General features: G+C 48.5%; 1 protein-coding gene across 5 annotated transcripts in view; it reads right to left on the reverse strand.

The window, feature by feature from the left end:
- MRAS (muscle RAS oncogene homolog) overlaps positions 1–23,559 on the reverse strand; it is a 68,688-nt gene that overhangs the window by 31,018 nt on the left and 14,111 nt on the right. For 3 of the 5 annotated variants that reach the window (XM_061420653.1, XM_061420621.1, XM_061420632.1), the window contains exon 2: positions 8,579–8,789. The exons of 1 other annotated variant lie outside the window; for it this stretch is intronic. In XM_061420653.1, coding sequence (XP_061276637.1) covers positions 8,579–8,771 — 193 coding nt within the window. In that variant the 5' untranslated portion in view covers positions 8,772–8,789. Of the gene's footprint in view, positions 1–8,578; positions 8,790–10,142; positions 10,201–23,559 lie in introns of all 5 variants that reach the window. One more of the 5 variants, XM_061420643.1, reaches the window with a different exon arrangement.

Here is a 23,559-nt window from a genome sequence, read left to right on the forward strand (position 1 = left end):
TGACCAATCAGAGGGCTGCTGGACAGGCGTGGGAGCAGGAGGTCTGGGTTCCTAGGAGGAGTGCTCGGTGGCAGCAGCAGCAGGTTTCCAGTGGTACCGAAGGATTTTACCACCTACCCACTGGTACAGTAGTACTGGTGTATACTGGATAAAGAGCACTTGTGCTCACTGGTAAAGTGGAGACACTAATCTCAGTGTAACAGAATTGCTACAAGGATGAAACAAAGCAATCCCCGTGAAGCGCTCAGCACAGGGTCTGGCTAGGAAGCGCCAGTGCTACTCTCCCTGTGGGGAAAATGGTGAAATGTGGGGTGGCCAGAAAGTTCACTGGGGTTTTTCCATACGATACTAAGGAAAAACCCAAACGAACTTTTGGCCAACCCAATACTTTAGTGCCCTTGGAAAACTGCCGCCCCAGGGGCCACCCTGTGTTCCCAAGAGTCCTCCCCTTGGGAACCCAGACTTCCTGCCCTCCTCTCTGTCCAGCAGTAGCTGCTAACAGTGCGGAGGGCAGAAGGAGTGACAGTGGCCTGGCCTCAGTGGAAGGAAGGACTTTCTACCAGCAAGCACTGCCCCCAGCACCTTGGAGACCAGTGAGCTCCACGTTACTGGGAGCATTCAAGCAGTGGTGGCTGATGGAGGCAAGATAAAGGGTCAGGCAGAGGTCTGCAGGGCTGAATTGCATAATCTCAGGCCTGTGGCCTTGCTCCCTCAGAAAGGAGAAGAAAGAGGGGAATTCCTCCCCCATTACTGCCCACAGGGAAAGGCGGGGGATGGGGTGGGAGTGGAGGAAGGACAGCCAGCTCTGCCTGAGCCCCCTCTTAGTGGGGGCCATGGAGAAGAGCCTGCTTTGCAGTTGACCTAAGGACTGCTGAGCACAGAGCCCACCATGCAAAGCCCCCGGCTCAGAACAAACTCTCAGTAAGTGTTCTTGTCCTCTCGCTGCCCTACCCACGCCCTCCTCCCCGACCTCCCCAGAAAGAATGTGGATTCGAGTGTTCGGGGAAAGGCCAGATCCAGGCCCCTCCGTGAAGACAACAGCACTTGTGTCTGTGGTCTGGGCAGAAGCCAGGGTGGAAACGTCCCAGCTTCTGAGGGTGCAGGAGGGGAGCCGACGCTCTCGCTCTTGGCAGAGACTGAGCCCTTGTTGAGGACAGAGTGGCTGCAAAGCGGGGGCCCGAGAGCCCCCAGGTGGGAAGGGGTGTCCAGAGACCACTGTCCTCTGTCGAGGGGAGACAGATGCCAGCCTCCAGAGGCTGGCGGGGCCAAGGGCGGGGCTGGCGGCCCTGTGGGTGGGCAGAGGATTTGCTCAACATCCTCCCCTGCAGGCCTGAGGCTTGGGCCAGAGGAGGAGGCAGGCTGACAGGACGGGACATGCTGGGCAGAGTGAGGAGGCCCTGGGCCTGGCTCTGCCTCCAGTGAGGTCTGACCCTGGAGAGTCACTTCTCCGTCGCCACCGCACTTTCCTCAGGTGTAAAGTAAAGGGGCTGATACCACACAGCTCAGGAGCCTTCCAGCTCCAAGCTAACAAGAAAAAGAGGCAGGCAAGAACTCCACAACAAAGCGAGGGAGAGCATGGACTGGAGCAGATATTTGTAGACCCACATCCACGGCAGCAATGGTCACAATGGCCAGGTGGAAACAACACAAACGCCCACTGCCAGATGCATGGCTCAGCACAGCGTGGCAGGCGCAGACAGAAGATTGTTCGGTCTTAGAAAGGAAGGGAATTCTGACACATGTCATAACAGAGGTGAGCCACTGTGGCAAGTGAAACAAGCCAGTCACCAACAGACAATACTGTATGACTGCACTCATATGCGGTACCCCGAGTACAGAAAGGAGAATGGGGCTTGCCAAGAGCTAGGAATGGGGAATAGGAGTTGTTGTAACAGGGCTTCAGCCGGAAGAAATGAAAATGTTCTGAAGATAGATGGTAGTGATGCTGCAGAACAGTATGAATGTACTTAATGTCACAGAGCTGTCCCCTGAAATATGATGAAGACTGTCAGTCTCGTGTTATATCTATTTTACAACATGCACACACAAACCCCACAAAACTCCAGGACTCTGCCTAAGGCTTGAGTCTTTCTGACTGGGGTATGGGGAGTCACACAGCTTCAAGTCACAGACCCCCAAAGAGGGAGCCAGAGACCTGGGAGATGGGGAGGAGAAGCAACCCCACAGCGAGGGGTGGGCCCAGTAATGACGGGAGATGCTCCCAGAGTTGGGCCCTTAACAGCGGAAGGTGAGACAAAGGTCCCGAACCCTTGTAGGAAAGAACACAGATCAGGCTTGCTCCAAAGTTGGGGGCCTGCTGCAGACACTGGGGAACCTGGCTGCTGGCCCCTGAGGTCTTCCATCTCCTGTCTTTTAGATTCTGGGAGGACTCGGGCAATGAGACTCCTTGAAAGAATACAAGAAATAGGGAATTCCCTAGGGGGTCCAGTGGTTAGGACTCTTTACCTCTACTGTAGTGGACCCAGGTTCAATTCCTGGTCAGGGAACTAAGATTCCACATGCTCTGTGGAGAGGCGCCCCCCCCCCTCCCCGCCAAAAAAAAAGAAATATGGAAAATAAGAAATAGGTTTGTTTGTAAGTAGGTAGGGAGCCTGTGAGACTCTTCAGTGTGGAAACCACAGAGAAGGCCCCTTGAGCATCGTGAGCATCTCTGCTCTGAGATTCAGATCAGAACCAGGGCCCCTGGCCCTCTGGAGACCTTGGGGCAAGGAGCTGCAAGGGCAGGTGCAGCTGTCTGTCGACCCTGATAATCCAGGCCACACCCTGTGCTCTCGAGATTTCAACTCTATTCCCAGAGGCGCAGGGACCAGCTGTGTGAGGTTGGAGAGGTTTTCCCACCCAGCCAGACTGACAGACAGCAGAGGAGACAAAGGGAGGTCAAGACCGTTGCTGGCTGTGTGACTCTCTTTGCGCTTTATTTTTATAACAACAATGCTGCTGCTGCTGCTGCTGCTGCTAAGTCACTTCAGTCGTGTCGGACTCTGTGCGACCCCACAGACAGCAGCCCACCAGGCTCCCCCGTCCCTGGGACTCTCCAGGCAAGAACACTGGAGTGGGTTGCCATTTCCTTCTCCAATGCAGAAAAATGAAAAGTAAAGGGAAGTCGCTCAGTTGTGTCTGACTCTTCGCGACCCCATGGACTGCAGCCTACCAGGCTCCTCCATCCAAGGGATTTTCCAGACAAGAGTACTGGAGTGGGGTGCCATTGCCTTCTCCTTATAACAACAATAGCTACCACAATTATGTTTGTAAGGACAAAACGCATGCGGCATGGACCTTCCACACAGTAAGTAATCGCCCACAGATATCATTACTGTCTCCTCCTCTTCATCAGGATCAGAGGTGCAGACCCTAGGGGAGCCCAGAAGCTTCAGAACACAAGCTCTGCAGATTCACACTTACAAAGTAATGCCATGGTCATGCTTCCCCCGCCCTGGCTCCATTGCTATAAATGTTATCCCCAAACCTTCCTAAAATCACTTTTAAGGAAAAAAAAAATTAAGAAACAATTTTGGGTAGTCTAATACCCAAAGTTACTTTCTAAAAAGTTAGAGAGGGACTTTCCTGGTAGTTCAGTGGATAGGAATCTGCCTGCCAGTGCAGGGAACATGGGTTTGATTCCTGGTCTGAGAAGATCCCATATGCCGCAAGGCAACTAAACGCCATGCACCACAGCTATTGAGCCTGTGCTCTAGAGCCTGTGAGCTGCAACCACTGAAGTCTGTGCGTAGAGCCTGTGGTCCGCAACGAGAGAAGCCCCTGCAAGGAGAAACCCGTGCACCACAATGAAGAGTAGCCCCCTCTCACCGAAAGTAGAGAAACGCCCGCAAGCAGCAACGAAGACCCAGCCCAACAGCAACAACACAGTTAATTAATGGATTTTTAAAAAGCTGGAGAAGATAATATGTCTCTGAAGAGAAATAATATTTATTGAGCTCCATCTACATACCAGGCATGATGTTACTCTCTTACAGGCATTATGCAATGTTTTTCAGAATGTTTTCTGTGGAAATAGACCAAGAATGATGTGCAAAAAATGGTCCCTTGGGAAACCCTAAAAGGGCAATATATTCTTCCAATATACTTCTAACATGTTTGTATATTGAAGGTTCTTTCAAACCATGTAGTATCGAAACTGTTTATATTTCTTTAACTCAGTATATTCCAAAGTGTGGTATATATTCAAATGGGTGATGCAAGAGATGATTTTAGAAAGCGTGTAAACGTAAGTTGCAAACTTTACTGGTTACACATATTTATTTTGATGTCAGTTAGCAAATGTATATCGTTAGCACATCAAACCTGTGATTGCACATATATTGTTCAGGACTCATTCATTTATTTCACAGACATTCACTGTGGACCTACTCAATACTCTAGATGCTGAGGATACAGCAGTAAATAAAGTCCCTGCTCTCATAAATTTATATTTTAGTGGGGAGCAACAAAAACTCAAATAAACAAATAAATATATTGAACTTTTATAAACACATGTTCAACAGCAAAAGGTAGAATAAAGAAAAAGAGCTGGGCAGGGGGACAGGAGAGACAGGGGTGGACTGGATACGAGTGTAGAGAAAACCTCTCAGACAGAGGGACACTTGAACGGAGATCTACACGAAGGAGACTGTGTCTCTGCAGGAAGAACGTGCTCAGCAGAGAGAACAGCAAACACAAATCCCCAAGGTGGGAATGCACCTGGTGCCTGAAGGAACTGTTCCATGCTCCAGGACTACAGACAAGCTCTGAAGGATGCTTTTTAAAATTAATTAAATTCATATTCCACAATATTTGCCCTTTGAAAGTATACAAGTCAGTGCTTTTTAGTATATACACAAAGTCGTTCTATTTTTTTAAAGTGATGATTTGGTTTTGGTTCTGGCCAAGATGGAGTATGGGCAACCAGATTTACCTTCTCACCTGTAATAACCAAAAAACAGACAAAATATATGAAACTGGATTTCAAGACATCAGACAACAGGCAACAACGGACAGTGACTCCTGAGGGATGGGATATGAAAGAGGACACCTATGAGTGCCCAGTTCACTGCCCTGAGCACTGCCAGGCTGCAGTGCTGAGAGGGGAAACCTGGGGATAAAGAACGTCATTTTATAATATAAAAGAGTCAATTCATCAAGCGAATGTGCCCATCCTAAACACTTAGCAATTAACAGCAGAGTGTCAAAATACATGCATCAAGAACTGATCAAACTAAAAGAAAAAAAATAGACAAATCCACAATTAAACTCTGAAATTCAACACCCCTCTCTCGATATTTGAGAGGACAGGTAGAAAGAAGATCAATAAGGATACAGAAAACCTAGAGAACACTACTTACAAACTTGATATAGTTGACATTTACAGAACACCACACCCAACAACAGCAGGATTCTTTTCATGTGCATGTGGAACATTTACCAAGATAGACCATATCCTGAGTCAGAAAACAAGCCTCAATAAGCTTTAAAGAATTCAAATGATATACCGTACATTCTCTGACACAGTGAAACTAAAGTAGAAATCGATGACAGAAAGATCTTTGGAAAATTCCTCAATAGTTGAAACTAAATAATATACCTCTAAATCACTTATGGGTCAAAGAAGATATAAAAATGGACATTAAATGGTATTTTTAACCTAATGAAAATGAAAACATAACATATTAAAATTTGTGGGACACAGCTAAATGAGTAGTAGTTTCGGCAAATTTATAACACAAAAATGAATATCTTATTAAGGAAGAAATGTTCAAATCAATGATAACAGATTCTACTTTAAGAAGTTAGAAACAGTATAGAAACTTAAACCCAAAGTAGGCAAAAGGAAATAAAAAACATAAGAGTGGAAATCAATAAAACCACATGGGAAAAATCAATTGACTCAAAAATTGGTTCTTTCTGAAAATCAATGATACTGATAAATCTCTAGCCAGCCTGATCAGGAAAAAAGACAAAACACAAATTACCTATATCAGAAATGAGAGAGGCAACAGCACTGCGGATTATACAGATTATAAAAGGATAATAAGACAATATTATTAACAACTTGATGCCAATAAAGTTGATAAATCTGATGAATTGATCAAGTTTTTAAAAGACACAAACTACAAAAATTCACTGGAGAAGAAATAGATAACATGAGTAGCTCTATATCTATTTTAAAAATTGAATTTTTAGTTTAAAACCTCCCATAAAGAAAACCCCAAGCTCAGACGTCTTCATAGGTGAACACTACTAAACATTTAAGGAAGAAATAATACCAATATTGTTCAAAGTCTTACAGAAAATTGAAGAAGAGAGTGTACTTCTGAGATCATTCTAAAAGCCAGCATTACTCAAACATTACAAGTTACAAACCAATCTCTCAAGAATATAGATGCAATAATTCTAAAAAAAAAAAAATGAGGTTTATCTACAATACAATGTTTTAACGTTAGAAAAATTAATCAATGTAATTTACTATATCACAGACTAAAAAGAAGAACCCCATATAATTATCTCAAGAGACACAGAAAAAGCATTTGACATGTGCACATGGACAAATATAACATGTAGTCCTGATAAAAACTCTCATCAAACTAGGAATACAAAGGAACATCCTCAATTCGATCAAGGATATCTATAAAAACTCTACAGCCAACATCATACTTAATGCTCAAAGACTAAAAGCTTTCTCCTTAATATCAAAAACAAGACAAGTACAACATTAAGTCAATGAAATAAGGCAAGAAAAAGAAATAGAAGCCATCCAGATGGGAAAGGAAGAGGTAAAACTATCTTTTTTCACAGACATGATCATCTCTGCAGAAAATCTAATAGAATCTCCCAAAATCCACTAGCACTAATAAGTAATTAGCAAGGCCGCAGGTTACAATATATAAAATTCTATTGTATCTCTATATACTAGCAACAAACATTAAAAACAAATAAAAACTAGTATCGTTTGTAATACAAAGGTAGGTATAAATCTGACAAAATATGTAAAAGACCTATGCACTCCAAACTACAAAATAACTGATGAGAAAATTAAGGAAGACTTAAATAAATGGAGAGAGATACTGTCTTCATAGATTGGAAGGCTCAGCATTGTTAGGATGTCAGTTCTCCTCAAACTGATCCATAAATTCAATATAATCTCAATCAAAATCCAGAATTTTAGAATTTAACTGATTCCAAAATTCACACAGAAATGAGAGAAACTAGGCTATCCAAAACAGCTTGAAAAAGTATATAAAGTTGGAGATTTAACTATACCTGATTCTAGGACTTATTATAAAGCTACAGTTACCATGATGGTATGCTACTGGTGTTAAGACAGACAATAGATCAAACAAATAAAATACATGGACAATCAGTTTTCATCAAAGGTACAAAAAAGACAATTCACTGGGGAAAGGACAATCTTTTCAATAAATAGTGCTTGGACAAGTAAGTGCATGTCCACATACCCAAAGATTACCTTTGTCCCATATCACACCACATACAAAAACTAATTCAGATCATAGATGTAAAGGTAATACCTAAAACCATCAAATTTCTAAAAGAAAACATAGGAGAAAACCTTTGTGACCTTGGGTTAGGAAAAGATATAACTCTTGTCTTTGAAAGACACTGTTAAGAGAACAAAAAACAAACCAAAGACTAGAAAAATATTTGCAATTCACATATCTGATAGAGAACTTGTATCCCGGTGGTTTTCAAAGCTCGCCTCGTAGTGTAACACTCTATGATTAATGGCTCTTTGTTTCAAGATTCAAAACAGTACAAAGTAAGGATCAGTAAGAATCTAGAACAGTGGTTCTCTCATTTCACCATCACCTGAAGGGCTTGTTAAAACACAGGTTGCTGGGCCCCAACCTCAGAATTTCTGAACCAGTTGGGCCTGAGGGTTTTCATTTCTGCTAAATTCCCTGCTGGTGAACTGCTACTCCAGACCAACATAGACTAAACTAGAAACACAACGTCAAATGCAAGATTTCCCAGCCTGTCCTAGGGGCAGTTACCAAATAAACTATGCTTATTAAGAAAAAAGTTGATTTCCTACTTTTTAATTAGTTAGTGATCAGTTGTGTCCAACTCTTTGCAGCCCCATATACTGTAGCCTTCCAGACTCCTCTGTCCATGGGATTTTCCAGGCAAGAATACTGGAGTGGGTTGCCATTTCCTACTTCAGGGGACCTTCCTGACCCAGGGATCGAACCCGGGTCTCTTGCATCTCCTGCATTGGTAGATGGATTCTTTACCATTAGCGCCACCTGGAAACTTCTTAATCAGCTAGAGATATCTATAAAAGTTAATCAGAGCTTCTGATCAGAGAGACATAACAACCATGACATCACTCAGTCGGCATGATTCTAAGCCTTGACTCTTTGTTGAATACACATTTTGGTTTCTACAAAGCTGTTCAGAATTCACCCTGGAAAACACACACAGCCTTACACCAATCACCCCATAACAGCAACATGGAAGAAACCAGCATACCCAGCTGAAGACTGTCAACTTTCCCTAAACCTGTATTAACACCCCAACCCCATGCAGGGCTGTCATCAAGTCTCACCGTCCAAGATGGCCCATTGATTGTCAATCTCTGTATGTTTCAGGTAGGAGTCTTCGATGGTGGGGTCATAGTCAGGCACAAAGATCTTCTGGAAAAACTGGATGGTGAGGGCGCTCTTGCCCACACCCCCATCTCCCACCACCACCAGCTTGTACGTGGGGAGGTTGTCGCTGGGGACTGCACTCGTTGCCATGTTGCTGGTTGGTCAGACCTGGGGAGGCAAGACATGTGGAATGAGGCAGGGGGGCTTCCTCCTCTTTGACTTAGGGGAAAATATTCACAGGGTTTCCTTTTTTCTTCTAGAGTAACAAATACTCCCAATTGTACAAATGAAGACCTGCAAAAGAAAAGTACCAACCCTGATTCCTCACCCAGAGACTATAACTGTTAAAATGATTTATTCAATCATTTATTGGAAACCAACCATGTGCCAGGCCTGGCCTTGGGGACATAATACTGGTAGATGCCATGGAGTCTTTAACCAGCCAAAGGCCATGTCAAACAAGCCATACCACCACTGAATTCTGCACTATATTCCTGCCAGCTAAACACATGGGCATTGGTCTGGGCAGGGAGGGCATAGAAGGTCACCTTTCACATCGAGTCTGGTCATTGGATTGAAGTGCTGAGAAGGATGGGAGGTTTTCTGAGCTCAATGGAAAGAGGAGCACAAGAGCTTAGCACACCTGAGCTCAGAGTCCTGAGTCCCTTCTGACTCTCAGAATTCGGTGATCCTGGTTCCAGCCACTGGTCAACTTGCCTTTAATCATGCAGAAAGTCATGTGAGAATCTCATGACATCTGGTCAACCCATCTTTTAGTTGGTGAGGAAGAAGGGGAGGATCAGAGACAAGTTTTATGTTGATGGTGTTGAATCCAGAGAAGGCAGTGGTTCTTAACCAGGGGCAAAATGCAATGCCTGGAGATGTATTTAGATGCCAAAACCAAGTGAGTGCTACCAGCATCCCATCAGCAGAGGTCAGGGATGCTGCTAAACATCCTATAATGCCCAGGAAATTCCATCCATCCTAAAATGTCCATCCTAAAATGTCCAGAGTGTCAAGGTGACCAGCCAGGGAATAGAAACATGGGACTAAGATTCCAAAAAACAACTGAGCCTGAATAGCTCAGGACTGGCTGTGCAGAGGAGACAGCAGAGACATGAAGAGTGGTCTTTGGAAACTGTATCACAAAGTGACAAGGAGGAGAGGCGGGCAGGGAGCATGGAAGGAGCACTCAGAAGAACAGGAGGGAAACTAGGACCTGTGACAGCAAAGGAAGCCCAGTTTCCCGAAGGAGGAGGGTGACAGCGTCAAGGCCTAACACTGGTGGGGGAAACAGGAGCAGAGTCATCTAAGCAAGAATTCGAGGGTGTTGTCAGAGACCTAAGCTGCTCACTGCAGAAGCTGCTGGAGGGAAGCACAACCACCTGGGGTGGGCCATTCCCGGGTAGCTTCAGGGCCGGTAGAAGGCGGGGGTGGGGCATGCCAGGAGACAATGCACCGCTGTCCTGTTTGCATCTCTGCTGCTTGGGAATGCCACCAATTGAGCCACAGTTTCCTTACCTAATAGATTAAAGGGCTGAGTTTTCACAGTTGTTCTTAGCTCCAAGAGTCCTCCATTCTAGATTTCAACAGAAAGGGTGTTAGACACAAATGTGGATTATGAGGCCATCCTGATTTGCATGGGGCTATAGGCGATTGTGCAGTTACTGAAGCTTGATGTTGACATTTAGGATTTCCCTGCAGTGGCGGGGAAGTAGGCACTTTTATACATTGCGGGTGAGAGTATAAATCTGTCTAAACTGGGCTGAGAGTATGTTTGCATAAATATGTCAAAATTTTAAATGGACATATCCTCTTTTAAGGCTATACCACATGTGAGAATGTAGTCCAAGGAGGTAATCAGACAAGTGTACAAAGATGTTAAGAACAGGGATAAAAATGGAAATAACTTAAATACTGGGTAGATGGGAGAAGAGTTAAAAGTTTATCCATACAATGAAATACTAGATAGCCATTAAAAAAGGATGCTATTGACTAGCCTAGAGAAGGTTTACAATATATATCTTAAAAAACAAGCTGCAAAACAGCAAGTACATTTGACTACATGTCCACGAAGTTACCCACCTGTGAATCTACATGTCTAGTGTGCTTCCAGGCACAGAGAGGATAGGCAGGTAGCTGTCTCTAAGGCATATTTGGGGGTCCTTTTTCAATTTTCTACGATAAGCGTGTATTCTATTTGTGTATTAGAAAAGCCGGACAATATTATGAATGTTCAGGCCACAATATTATGAAAAGGAGAGGGAAATGTGCGATTCCCTCTCCTTTTGAGTGGGAATTTAAGCTCCCCTGGTGCAGGATAAAAGGACCAGGTACCAGCTAAGCCCCAGCATCCGGCTCCCTCATCCCCCCAACAGGTGAGGATAATGGTGGGGATAAGCGGTGGCTTCAACGCACTGAGCTCTCCCACATGACAAAGCGGGTGGTCCCAAAGGGCCAGAGGGTTGTTGAGGGAGACAGAAATGGGGGGCAGGGGAGGGTATGGGCCACTCTCTGTCTTCTCTGCCTCTTGGGGGTCAGGGGAGTTTGATGTCAGCTCCTCACTGCCTCTCCTTAACTGCTGACCTAGCCTGAGGAGGGCGGTGACACATGGGCCAGAGTGAATGTGTCTGCCTGTGAGAGGCTGTTTTTATTTTTTTATTTTTTTTAAATTTTTTTTGAGAGGCTGTTTTTAAAGCTCCCTTCCAAGGAGATATAAATGATTATGCATAAAATAAATAAGCTCCCAGGATATAATGTATAGCACAGGGAATATAGTCAATATTTTACAATAACTTTAAATGGAATATAATCAGTAAAAATTTTGAATTACTATGTTGTACACTTAGAACTGATATAATATTATAAATCAACTATACCTCAGTTAAAAAAATAAAATAGATAAAAATGAAAGCTATCTTCCCTTCTCGCTGGCAGCAACGTGAATAAAAAATACTAAGCGGGTGGAAAGTTATCAGGAAGGAAAATAGTTTCTCCTGATTTTCTTCTCAAAATAAAACAAGAAATACATCATAAATATGATAGAGGACATGAATCCAACCTTTGAGGCGGCGCTCAAACCACCCACAGCAGAATCACCTGGGGACCTGACAAAATTGCCCTCTGCCTGCAAGCGAGGCAGCTGGCAGAAAGCGGATGAAGCCGATTTCCTTTCACGGTGCCCCGAGCTTAGGAGTTGGCCCAAGAGATCACAGGGCGGGGGGCAATTCAGAGCTCCCTCCAAACTCAGACTCAGTGGAACAGGGTTAGAATGCATGGTTAACACAAACACTGGACTGGTCCCTCGTAGGGGAAAACCCTTCAGCGCTTCCCATAGCAGATGGGGATTCACTGGACATTCATGGCTGACCTCTCACACTGCTCTCTCCCAAGCAACTGTGTTTTCCAGTGAACCCTGAGGTCATGCGGTGCCCTTTGCCCACCCCACCCACACTGGGGCCCTGGGGAAAGAGCCCAGGCCCAGGAATCACCTCCCGTGGGTGGTGCCCCCTCTGACCCATGCCCTGCAGCTCCTGGTGCAGGGCCCCCATTACTTATAGAGGACTAGAAGTCCTCTACACTTATTGCACGTAACAGGGGAGGGCTGCATCTCATCCCTCCATCACCTGGCCTGGCACAGCATCAAGGACAGATGTTACCTAGAGGTACCAGGGCCCATCGATGGCTTTTTTTTTTTTTTTTTAATTTATCTGGCTGCACCAGGTCTTAGTTGTGGCATGTGGGATCTTAGTGCCTTGACCAGGGATTGAACTTGGGTCCCCTGCTTTGGGAGCAAGGAGTCTTAGCCACTGGGCCACCAGGGAAGTCCGAACAACCATTAGACGACCTACCACACGGTGCCAGCCTCTCCACACAGAGGGCTCAGCGGTGGCTCACTCAGCCACAGGTTGGGACTGTCTCCCTCTCCTCCCAAGCACAACTGGTCACACAGATAAGACCCTCCTGGAACCAAGTGTGAGCCTGGGAGGAAAAGAAGGTTTGCAAGGGTGGGACTGGAGTCCAGAAAACTCCCCAGTCCATAAGGTCTCTTGGGCAGAACGTCCCCTGAAATAATCCCTGACTCAAAGGATGTCTTTGTAAACAGGGAAGGCAGTCAAAATGCCAAGGGGTGTGTATCACCCTCCTACAAAGTCGGCTGATCTCACGTGGTGTGGAGAAAGATTTTTGAAAGTCACCACAGGGTAAAAGGTTGGTTGGTGGTTAAGTAGCAAACTGCTTCCATTTACAACATCCCTCTCCTCTCCGGCCTGTCCAACTAGACAGTGTCTTGGACATCCTTCTAGAACACTGGTTCTTCACCATTTGGGGGTCATAGATGGCCCCTTGGAGGTTGGAGTGTGAAATAAGGTGGGTCTGGGGCTGCCTTTAAAGTCTCCCCACCGATTTTCCATGGCTTATACTCTCCCAACCCACCAGCTGAGTGACCTTGGGCGAGTTAACCTTTCGCAGCCTCAGTTTTTAATACTTGTAAGATGGGGTTGGCTAGAGAACCATCTTTTGCAGGATCGCTCTAAGCATGAAATTAAAATGTATGAGAGGAGCCCAGCTTAGAGGAGGTGCTCAAATGTCTGTTCTCTTGCCTTGTTTACTTTGTTCCCAGAAGACAGTCCCACAGACTCCCTCCCTCCACTCTTGGGGCTCGGCAATTCCCAGCCTCCTCCCCCGCCCCATCAGAGGCCCCAGTGCCACCTCAGCTCCCTTGCAGTCGGATTAAATAGGCTTGTGTGGCAACGTCACCCGTCATTTAGAACATTGTTTCCATGGGAAATGGCTCTGAGGTTCCAGGCAGCCCGTTCCACTCAGAAACCAACTTTTGGAACAGCAGCCACAGGGCAGAGGAGGTGGCTGAATGCTGGCTGCCATGGTAACCACCGCTCCCAGAGCCCCTCCCAGTGCACGGGCAACCCAAATTCCACCTCATATTGGAAACTTCTTCCTAAAAGGCAGTATCACTGCCTAGACGATTTTAGTGACGTGTATATGAAAACTTCAGGCATCTGTCAGCTGAGAAATAAGCTTTTCTGCTGGCTGTCTTTTGCTCCTTTTCTCTCCCCAGAATTAGCACCATCCTGCATGGGTTGAAGTTATTTCCTGAATGGCAGATTCACCTCCCCAGCAAGTGGGGAGCTCCATGTGGACAACAGCCACGTCTCCTCAATCGTTTGCTACTCAAGCGGCCAGGCAGGGCCCAACACATGTATAGCCCTTAGAGTGTATTTGACTCCTCAGTACTGCCCAGTCCAGCCTTCCACCCAGCCTGCCCTCCCCTGGATCAAGAAGCAGGGCAAGACACCCAGTCTTCTGATAGGGGCAGCCTCGTGGCCCTAGGACGTGTGTGTGTGGGTGGGTGGCGTGGGCTTAGGTGGACACAGGACCCCTGAATAACCTTTTCACCCAGCAATTTTCAAAGTGTGCTTGGAAGTGGGGGTGGTTCCTGACACCTCCTGGGAAGTCTTGGGCAAAGACTCTGTTCTTGGGAGAAGGGGGAATTGGAGGGGGTGTCAGTCATAGCCTTGGACTGTTCAGCCAGGCAGCCTGAGTTTCACTCAGTGTCTCTGATATGGACTGCCTGTGTGACCGGGAGCAAGTTTCTTAATTTCCAGGAGCCTCAGTTTCCCCATCTATAAAATAGAACAGAACCCTCGAGAATGCATAATTACAGTCCCAGTGGAAGAAAACTGACGGTGGAGGTCCCTGAGTAAGGGCATATTTGCACTGATGTGGCAAGTACCTGGGCCCCTGGGCTCCCTCCAGTGTGGTAGGCCCCAGTGATCTGGACCTTGCCCACCCCGTCCTGAAGGCGCCCGTACCGCAGAGGGCTGCTGGAGGACCCAACACAGTAATGAATGCCTAGGACAGCGGTGGGCCCCAGCAGCCCCTCAAAACAGCAGTGCCCACTGGTTACTATCCCTCACCAAATCTGCCCCCTTCTCCCTAAGTTCCCAGTTTCTAGGGCTTCTACAGAGCTTATTTCCCAAAAGAATAGTCCAGAACACTGCCCATTTTTACAAGTGGTCACATGGTAAAAGAAGACTTTGGCCGCAGACACCGTCAAGGGGCTCATTGTGCTTCCTAGCCTCTCCATGCACCCCACCCCACCAGCACCACCTCCAAAGCAGTGTCATGTAGTCCTGGCCAGAAGAAGAGGTACCCAGGAGAAGCGACAAGCAGTAACACCCCCCACCATTTAGAAGGCATCGGCTGTGTATGGATCAGACACCAAAGGTCAGGCTTGGCGCCACCATGCCACACTGCCTAGAATTCTGGTTATTTTTGCAGCATCACAGTACCTTTCTTGGACTGTCTTTGTGATTCATAACCCAAAGGGCACTGTTCATCCTCCCTGACCACAGAAACCGTGGTAGTGGTCATCCCAGAGCCTCCCCCAAAGACGCTACCAACTTAATTGAAGGTTTAGTTTCACTGCTTTTTGCTTCTCTGTTTCTAGATGAATCATTTTAAAGATTCCTTCCTAAACTGATCAGTTGAACTGCAAGTTGTCTGGTAAATAAAGCTGGAAGAGGGGGACACATTCATTATTAATGCAGCTCTTGGGAGAGTGAACGGACTCTCATTCACATTGAGTGGAATCAGCCCGGGGAAGTTAATCTCATCTCTGTGATGTCTGGGTGTGCCCAGTGCAGGGGGATGAGCACACACTGCGGGGGGAGGACCCAACCCATGTGGAGGAAACGGCTCTGCATTCCAGGAGCTGCCCTTCCCTTCTGCACAATTCCCAGAAACGGGCAGCCTCCCCGGGGGCTGCTGATTTGCAGGCAGTGCATAACTGATGTGCAGACCCGCCAGGGGTCTGGGCCACTTGGCATCCCTAAGGCTCCGTTCTCACCTCGAGGAGACTTTGCTTCACCCTTTGTCTCCCACCTTGGCTCTTCCCAGGCCAGCACTGTCACTGCATCACTCAGGCCCTCCAGGAAGCTACTGGTGCATTCAGTCCACTTAATCATTAAGACTTAACCGCCTATGGCTGATTTATGTTGATATATGGCAGAAACCAACACTATAATATTGCACAGAAAGTATCCTCCAATTAAAAATAAACAAGTTTAGGGAAAAAAAAAAAGATGACCACCAACCCAACTGTGTGTGTTATTTTATGCTGGACAGGACCTTAAATATCATCAGGTCTAGATGGCGAGTGTATGGCATGGGTGCCCCTCCTTCCCAGAGCCAAGGCAGATATCAAAGTCCATTGTGCTCCTCTTTCCTGCTCAGTCTTACAACCCTTTTCAGTGCAGCACCCTTGGCAGCCAGAACCAGACGATTGGTCCAGAGATGAAACTTGTTTGCCATCCCAGATGGAACCCAGTCGTGTCCGACTCTGCGACCCCATGGACTGTAGCCTGCCAGGCTACTCTACCCATGGAATTCTCCAGGCCAGAATACTGAAGTGGGTAGATTTTTCCTTCTTCAGGGGATCTTCCCAACCCAGGGATCGAACCCAGGTTCTCACATTGCAGGCAGATTCTTTACTGTCTGAGCCACCAGGGAAGCCCCACTACTCTTCAGGTTCCCTCCAAAACATCCCACGTACTGGCCATCCTGTTCCATGGAAGGGGCTCAGGACCTTTAGGGGGAACCTGCCTGGCTACCTCTGGAGAACTCCGCTAATGGATCAGCCCCTGCTTTTCTACCCCATCAAATCCGAGTTCCTCTGCCAGGATCACACCTGGACTGCAGCAGCAGAGCAGAAATACCAGACGGAAGTCCAGAGATCCAGGCAAGGCCACTGCTTGAAGTAAGTCAGCTGAGGAAAACAATGCCCTTGACCTTCCTCATGAACCCCAAGTACGATGTGCTTCCTTACAGCACAGCATTAACACTTGGTCCTTACTTGCTAGTCTGTGGGTGCCTCCTGACTGAGCCTGAGAGCTTAGCCATTTACAACCAGCACTATGAGTCCCAGAGTAGGTGTGTGGAAACGACCTGCTGTAATAATTACAACAGTGGCCCTGTTAAAAATAATAGGAACCCTTAATTAATGTAAGCAATATGTCTGACACTATTGGAAGATTCTACTAAATTAACTTATTTAATTCTCCTAACAACCCTATGAGGTATAACTTAATTGTCCCCGTTTTACAGTTGAAGAAACTGAGACACAAAGAAGTGAAATAACATCTCTCTCTCTCTCTTTTTTTGCCATGCCCCGTGGCTTGTGGGATCTTAGTTCCCTGACTGGGGATTGAACCCGGGGCCCTCAGCAGTGAGAATGCGGAGTCCTAACCACTGGACTGTCAGGAAATTCCCAAACTTCTTTCAGGTCATCAGCTAGAAAGCAACAGTGACAGGATCTGAAACCACACATCATGGCTCCAGAGCCTGAAGTCAGCCCATCAGGCTAGGCATCCTCTCGTGATAGGCAGGATATTGCAGGGGCAGAGTCAGGCCAGGCCAGAGAGAGAAGATCCAGAAGCGCTGGGAAGAGGTCAGCAGTGAGCCGGGGAGGTGGTGTTAGAGTCAGGGCGACCTCCATGACCAGACTGCTGCCCCCAGAGGAGCAGCTGAGCAGGTCAGCACCTGAGTCATCAGGGCAAATGCTAGTCTCTGGGAACAGACATGCCATCCCCCCTGTCCCCTATCCTGACTGTGACCAAGCAGGACACAGGGCTGGGACTGACAGGTACTCCTGTTTAGAGGATCAGACAGGAAGCTGAGGGATCAGGTGGCTGCTCAGCGTCATGGGAGCACCAGGGCTCTGAGACCTCATTTTCTGGCACCCTGGTTGGGACCCTCTCCACTGTGCTTGTCCCTGCCTCAGTCCATCCCCTTGTGGTCTTATACACCGGTAGCTCCTTGCCCAGCTTGGGGCTGTGCCTCACTTAAAACCCCTCACCAAGGAGCCTGAGCTAGGAATCACACATTTGCAAACTTTGACAAGTTACATTCTGTACCTCGGTTTTCTCTTCTGTAAAAGTGGAGACGGCAGCGTTGGACTTGTGGGGGTCTGGCTCACAGACAGTGTTAAATAAATATCAGGTAGTTACCATCATTTCTCTACCAGAATACCAAAGAACTGATGCCTTCGAACTGTGCTGCTGGAGAAGACTCCTGAAAGTCCCTTGGACAGCAAGGAGATCAAACCAAGCAATCTTAAGGGAGATCAACCCTGAATATTCACTGGAAGGACTGAAGCTGCAGCTCCAGTATTCTGGTCTGATGAGAATAGACGACTCATTGGAAAAGTCCCTGATGCTGGGATTTGGGGAAGATTGAGGGCAGAAGGAGAAGGGGGCATCAGAGGATGAGATGGCTGGATGATGCAAGGAACGTGAACTTGGGCAAAGTCCAGGAGATGGTGAGGGAGAGGGAGGCCTGGCGTGCTACAGTCCACGAGGTTGCAATGAGTCACACACGGCTGGGCTATTGAACAGCAACAACAAAGTTACCATCATTCAGTTCAGTTCAGTCGCTCAGTCATGTCCAACTCTTTGCAACCCCATGAATCACAGCACGCCAGGCCTCCCTGTCCATTACCAACTCCCAGAGTTCACTCAGACTCACATCCATCGAGTCAGTGATGCTATCCAGCCATCTCATCCTCTGTCGTCCCCTCCTCCGCCTGCCCCCAATCCCTCCCAGCATCAGAGTCTTTTCCAATGAGTTGACTCTTCGCATGAGGTGGCCAAAGTACTGGAGTTTCAGCTTTAGCATCATTCCTTCCAAAGAAATCCCAGGGCTGATCTCCTTCAGAATGGACTGGTTGGATCTCCTTGCAGTCCAAGGGACTCTCAAGAGTCTTCTCCAACACCACAGTTCAAAAGCATCAATTCTTCGGCACTCAGCTTTCTTCATAGTCCAACTCTCACATCCATACATGACCACTGGAAAAACCATAGCCTTGACTAGATGGACCTTTGTTGGTAAAGTAATGTCTCTGCTTTTCAATATGCTATCTAGGTTGGTCATAACTTTCCTTCCAAGTAGTAAGCGTCTTTAGCATCCTTCAAAGTTCATCCCAAGTCCCTCTTCCTGCAGGAAGCCCTCCTGCCTCCCCAGAGTCCTTCCTGAGCTCATGCCCTGCCAACCAGCTGGTTCCACAGATGACAACTTGTCAGAACTCAGCCTCTCACCAGTCGCTCCTTGGGGCACTCTCACACCCATCTGCCAGCTGGTCTCAACACCCCATTCTCCTTGTGAGGGGGAAGGGGCAGTCTCCTGTAGTGATGCTGTAAGACATCAAGCCCCCACATGCTGCTGACCCAACATTGGAGATTTAAGCTCCTCAAAGACATTTCCCAAATATTCAGGAGATGCTTGTTCACTGAAGAGACTGCAGCAAATATCAAATTACTGGGAACTCAGCATGAGACACAGTTTCTCCTTCTTTAAATCCAGAGGTGCTCTCCATCATAAAACCTAGTCCTGCTCTGGGTTACTACTGGCTTGGCGGGTTTATCCTTGGAAAGAAAAGCCTATTAGGGACACATGACATGAGAAAGGGCCCAGAGGAGAATGAGCCAGGAGGAGTAAAGTGGACAGACCACCAGCGCACAGAGGCTTGGATCTGGGAGGCATGCATGTCCAGTCAGTGCTCCCAGAGCACCACCAGTGTGCCTGGTCCTGGGAACTGGGGAGCCTGAGATGAATGAGCCCCCACCCCTGGCCTCAGGGTTCAAGGGGTGTGGAGGGGAGGGGCAGACAGAGGGTTACAATACAAGAGGCTAATAAGTAAGCACACAGGGAGAGCAGGAGGGTATCATGCCCAGCCTGTGGGCACTGCAGAAGGCTTCCTGGTAGAAGCAATGCCAAAAATGGGGTCTTGTAGGCCAAGTAGGTATCAGCTAAGCTGAGTGATGGAGACAAGCATATGCTAGGTGAGGACCAGAAGGTGCAAAGGAGTAAAGCACAGAGGTGTGAAAAACCAAACAGGTGCCAAGCTCTGCAAACAACACGCTGTGACTGGACTGCAGGATGCGTCCCGTGTGCCATGGCGGTAGGGTGGGGGTGGGGTGGGGGTGAGGTGGGAAGCGGGCGGTGAGGACCACTTGCTACTCCCTGACAACCAGGGATGTCGGTCTTTGTATCCTGAGCACTAAGCACAGAATCTGGCATGTGGTGGCTGCCCATCAGCACTGAATGATGAAGGAACAAGTGCGGGGCTGTGGGGCGAGGTGGGAGGAGCACAGGGCGCCCGGAGGCCCTGGGACTCTCCCCTCCCCACAGGGTGCCACGTAGGGTCTCTGGAAGGCTGCCCAGTCTGGTGGGCCCACAGCCCTTTCTGATGACCACAGTGATGTTCACCCAGCAGAAAAGCCCAGTGGAGACTGGATAAGTTGTGTGAGAACTAAGGGCTCCAGAGGCTCAGAGGAGCAGGGCAATAGATGGAAGGGGCTGCAGGGTCAGGTGGGAGCAGGAAGGTCACATAGGAAGAGCTGGCATGGCCACAAAGGTCCCAAGGCAGAGCTGCAAGGGGTGGCATTTGGTCTTCCCGGTTAGCAGCCAGGAGCAGCATCAGGGATACCAAGGCATGTGCCCTTGGGCACAGCTGGAAGAGGGCCAAGCTGGGATTTGGCACTGAGACTGACAACTAAAAACTAAAATTCTGCCCCACTCCCCACCCAGGTACTCCAGGGGTGGGTGGTCTAAGAGACTCTCAGGACCGAGGGATTAACGAGGGCTTCAGGGTCTCAGGTCCACACTGCCCTTCAGAACCACATGCTCCGTTAGCACCCCTGGGTCACGGGGTGCTGTCACCAGCCACTTGGCCCTCACAGACCCACGTCCTCATGGGTTGGGGTCCCACCAACCCCCCGTCCCTTCTGTCCCCACATCCTACCACCACAGGGAGGGTGGACTGAACCCAGTCCAGGGGTGAGGGCCAGGGCTGCTGCCCTACCGCAAGAGGCAGAGAGGAATTTAAATTCTTATTCTCAGGGACTTCCTTGGTGGCCCAGTGGTTAAGAATCCAACTTGCAATGCAGGGGACATGGGTTCGATCCTTGGTCAGGTAACAGATCTCACATGCCACAGAACAACTAAGCCCACAGACTACAACTAGCGAGTCCGTGTTCTGCGATGAAAGATCCTGCATGCTAGAACTAAGACCCGATGCAGCCAAAGAAAGGAAGAAATACTTGCTGTTGTTGTTGTTCTTATTCTCAGTCCCGGAGTTCTCTCCGTTTCGCTAGTGCAGGGCAGTTCCACTGACAGCTGAGGAGGAGAGTTTCTCAACCTTAGAGAGGCATCTGTGTGGGCACTGGGAAAGTCAGGCTGGCTATCACCCCACTGCAGAGAGCTAACTTCTGGGCTCCCAAAGCGAGGCCCTCAGACTCCCCAAAGCCTGGCAGGTTGCTCCCCATTCTGATTCAGCTGCCCTCTCAGGCCACGTCTGGAGCAAGGGCTCCTGTGAGCCCCCGGCATCTTCACATCTCCTCCTGGGCTGGTCCGGCTCAACCCCCACAGGCCCCTTCTCCCGCCCTCTGCCCTGGCCCTCTGTCCTCTGCCTCCCCCATCCGCTCCAACATCCCTTTACCTTGCTTGAATCTCAGGCCAAGGCCTGGTGGCACGTCCCCCTCAGTGGCTGGCTCTGCCTTGTCGCCTGCCCTCCACCAGTGCTGGCCTCCCCAACTCCAGCGCTGTCACCCGCCGACTCCAGTGCTGTCATCCCTCACCCAATCCCGGGCACGGTGCTCCTAGAAAACCCGCCATGGGAGCTGGAAGCTCTTCCCACAGGCCCACCTGAACTGCCCCAGTATCTTCGTCCTTAGGGACAGAGGCAGTGCTAACCTGTCAGGGAGTCTGCAAATGAATGCTATCTGCCTGTACTGCCTTTTTACCTTCCCTGCCTGTGAAAACATTCCCTCTGAGGAACAGCCACCCTGTCTCCCAGCCTCCCAAAGCCACCCCTTCCTCCCTGGCCTCTCTTACTCCCCAGGTCACCTTCCACTGAGCCACCTTGCCTGTGACAACCTGGAGTGCTGGCCAGGTGGCAGCCAGAGGGCTTTGCGGCCACTATTCCATTTGACTCATCATGGCCACCTCACTGACAGGGCTCTGTTTAGCCCCTGAGGTCCCCGAGGTTGTCTAGGCCATGCATCTCCATCTGCAAGTGAGCACGAGCTCCCTTCTCAGCTGCACGGCCACACTCACTCTTCTCCCTTCAAATCAACGAGCCAGGAGTTGTTTTATTATCACATTTCCCCCACTAGAGCGGGGCTGGGGAGCTATAGGCTGGACCTCATATTCCTTATCTCAAGGTCACTATCTTTCTCTTGAGTGGAGTGTGTGCTAACTGGGGCACAACTTCACAGGCCATCCCTCAGGGATGACCCAGCCTAGAGCTGCTGCCTCACAGAACCCAGGGCCTCCCACCAGCCCAGGAGGCGAGTGGCCCAGGAGAAGGGCAGGCACAGTGACAGCAAAGGGAAGGCCTGGGTGCGGGGAGCAGGCCTCCCTTTGTGTCAGCAGCCCCTTGCCTCTGAGATGGATGCTCCTTGTCAGGGCTGAGTTGTTAAACCCCACCCTCCCACATCCTGGCTGACCCACCATCTGAATTGCTTTATCCCGCAGTCGCAGAAAGAGGAGCTCGGGAGACAAATGGATACCCCAAACTCACATGTAGGCAGAGGCGAGGTGGATAAATGGGAGAAGGGGGCAGAAACAGGCAATGGGGAGCAGTGGGGCCTGGGGTAAACAGGAGACCTCTGGCAGCCTCCACCAGCTGACTGTCATGACAGGAGCATGTCTGCAACAGGGTTACCAGAGAGTCCAAATTTTTTAAGAGTAGCCAGATATCTGAATTTTTATGTAAACTCATTTTTTTTAAATGTTGGCTTCCCAGGTGGTGCTAGTGGTAAAGAACCCACCTCCTAATGCAGGAGACGTAAGAGAGTGATGAGGATTTGATTACTATCCACTCCAGTACTATTGCCTGGAAAATCCCATGGACAGAGGAGCCTTGTAGGCTACAGTCCATGGGGTCACAAAGAGCAGGACACAACTGAGCGACTTCACTTACTCACTTACTTCAGGAAGATCCCCAGGCGGAGGAAATAGCAACCCACTCCAGTATCTGGCCTGGAGAATCTCATGGACAGAGGAGACTGGCAGTTTACAGTCCAAAGGGTTGCAAAGAGCTGGACAATGACTGAAGTGACTTAGCACACATGCACCAATTAAAAAGTTGTATACACTGTACAAGACAAACAAATCACCCTCCTGGGGGACCCCAGCCCATAAGGGCACCTGCTGCTACCCTGGCCACCCTGAGCAGGCCAGCACTGAGTGGTGTGGCTGCTCCAAGGCAGATAACCTTTTGCACTGCCTTGGCCTGGCCTGGCTTTTGGTCTTGACTTTGGTGTGAGGTTAAAGGAAGGGCTTCCCTGGTAGTTCAGCTGGTTAAGAATCCGCCCTCAATGCAGGAGATTCCGGTTCTATTCCTGGATGGGGAAGATTCCCTGGAGAAGGGACAGGGTACCCACACCAGTATTCTTGGGCTTCCCTTGTGGCTCAGATGGTAAAGAATACGCCTTCAATGAGAGAGACCTGGGTTCAACCCCTGGGTTGTGAAGATCCCCTGAAGGAGTACATGGCAACCCACTCCAGTATTCTTGGCTGCAGAATTCCCACAGACAGAGGAGCCTGGTGGGGGCTACAGGTCATGGGGTTGCAAAGAGTTGGATAGGACTGAGTGACTAAGCACAGATTAAAGGAAGTGACCATCACACCAAGGAGCAGCAGTAGGGAGTGCTCAGCTCGGAGACTCTCCAGTCTGGCCATCTTTAGCTGGGAAGGGCAGAGGGGTGGCACACGCAACCACCCCAAAGCTTGGCAGAGCCTGAGGTGGAGGAGGGCAGAGAGGCACATTCAAAATTGACTATTGCTTTGATTTCTTTCCATCATGTATATACAAAATGTTAAACACCATAAATGAAAAACGTGAAAAATTTTATGTTCA

The sequence above is a fragment of the Bos javanicus genome, chromosome 1, assembly GCF_032452875.1.
Source record: "Bos javanicus breed banteng chromosome 1, ARS-OSU_banteng_1.0, whole genome shotgun sequence".
In the NCBI taxonomy this organism is placed as follows: Eukaryota; Metazoa; Chordata; class Mammalia; order Artiodactyla; family Bovidae; genus Bos; species Bos javanicus.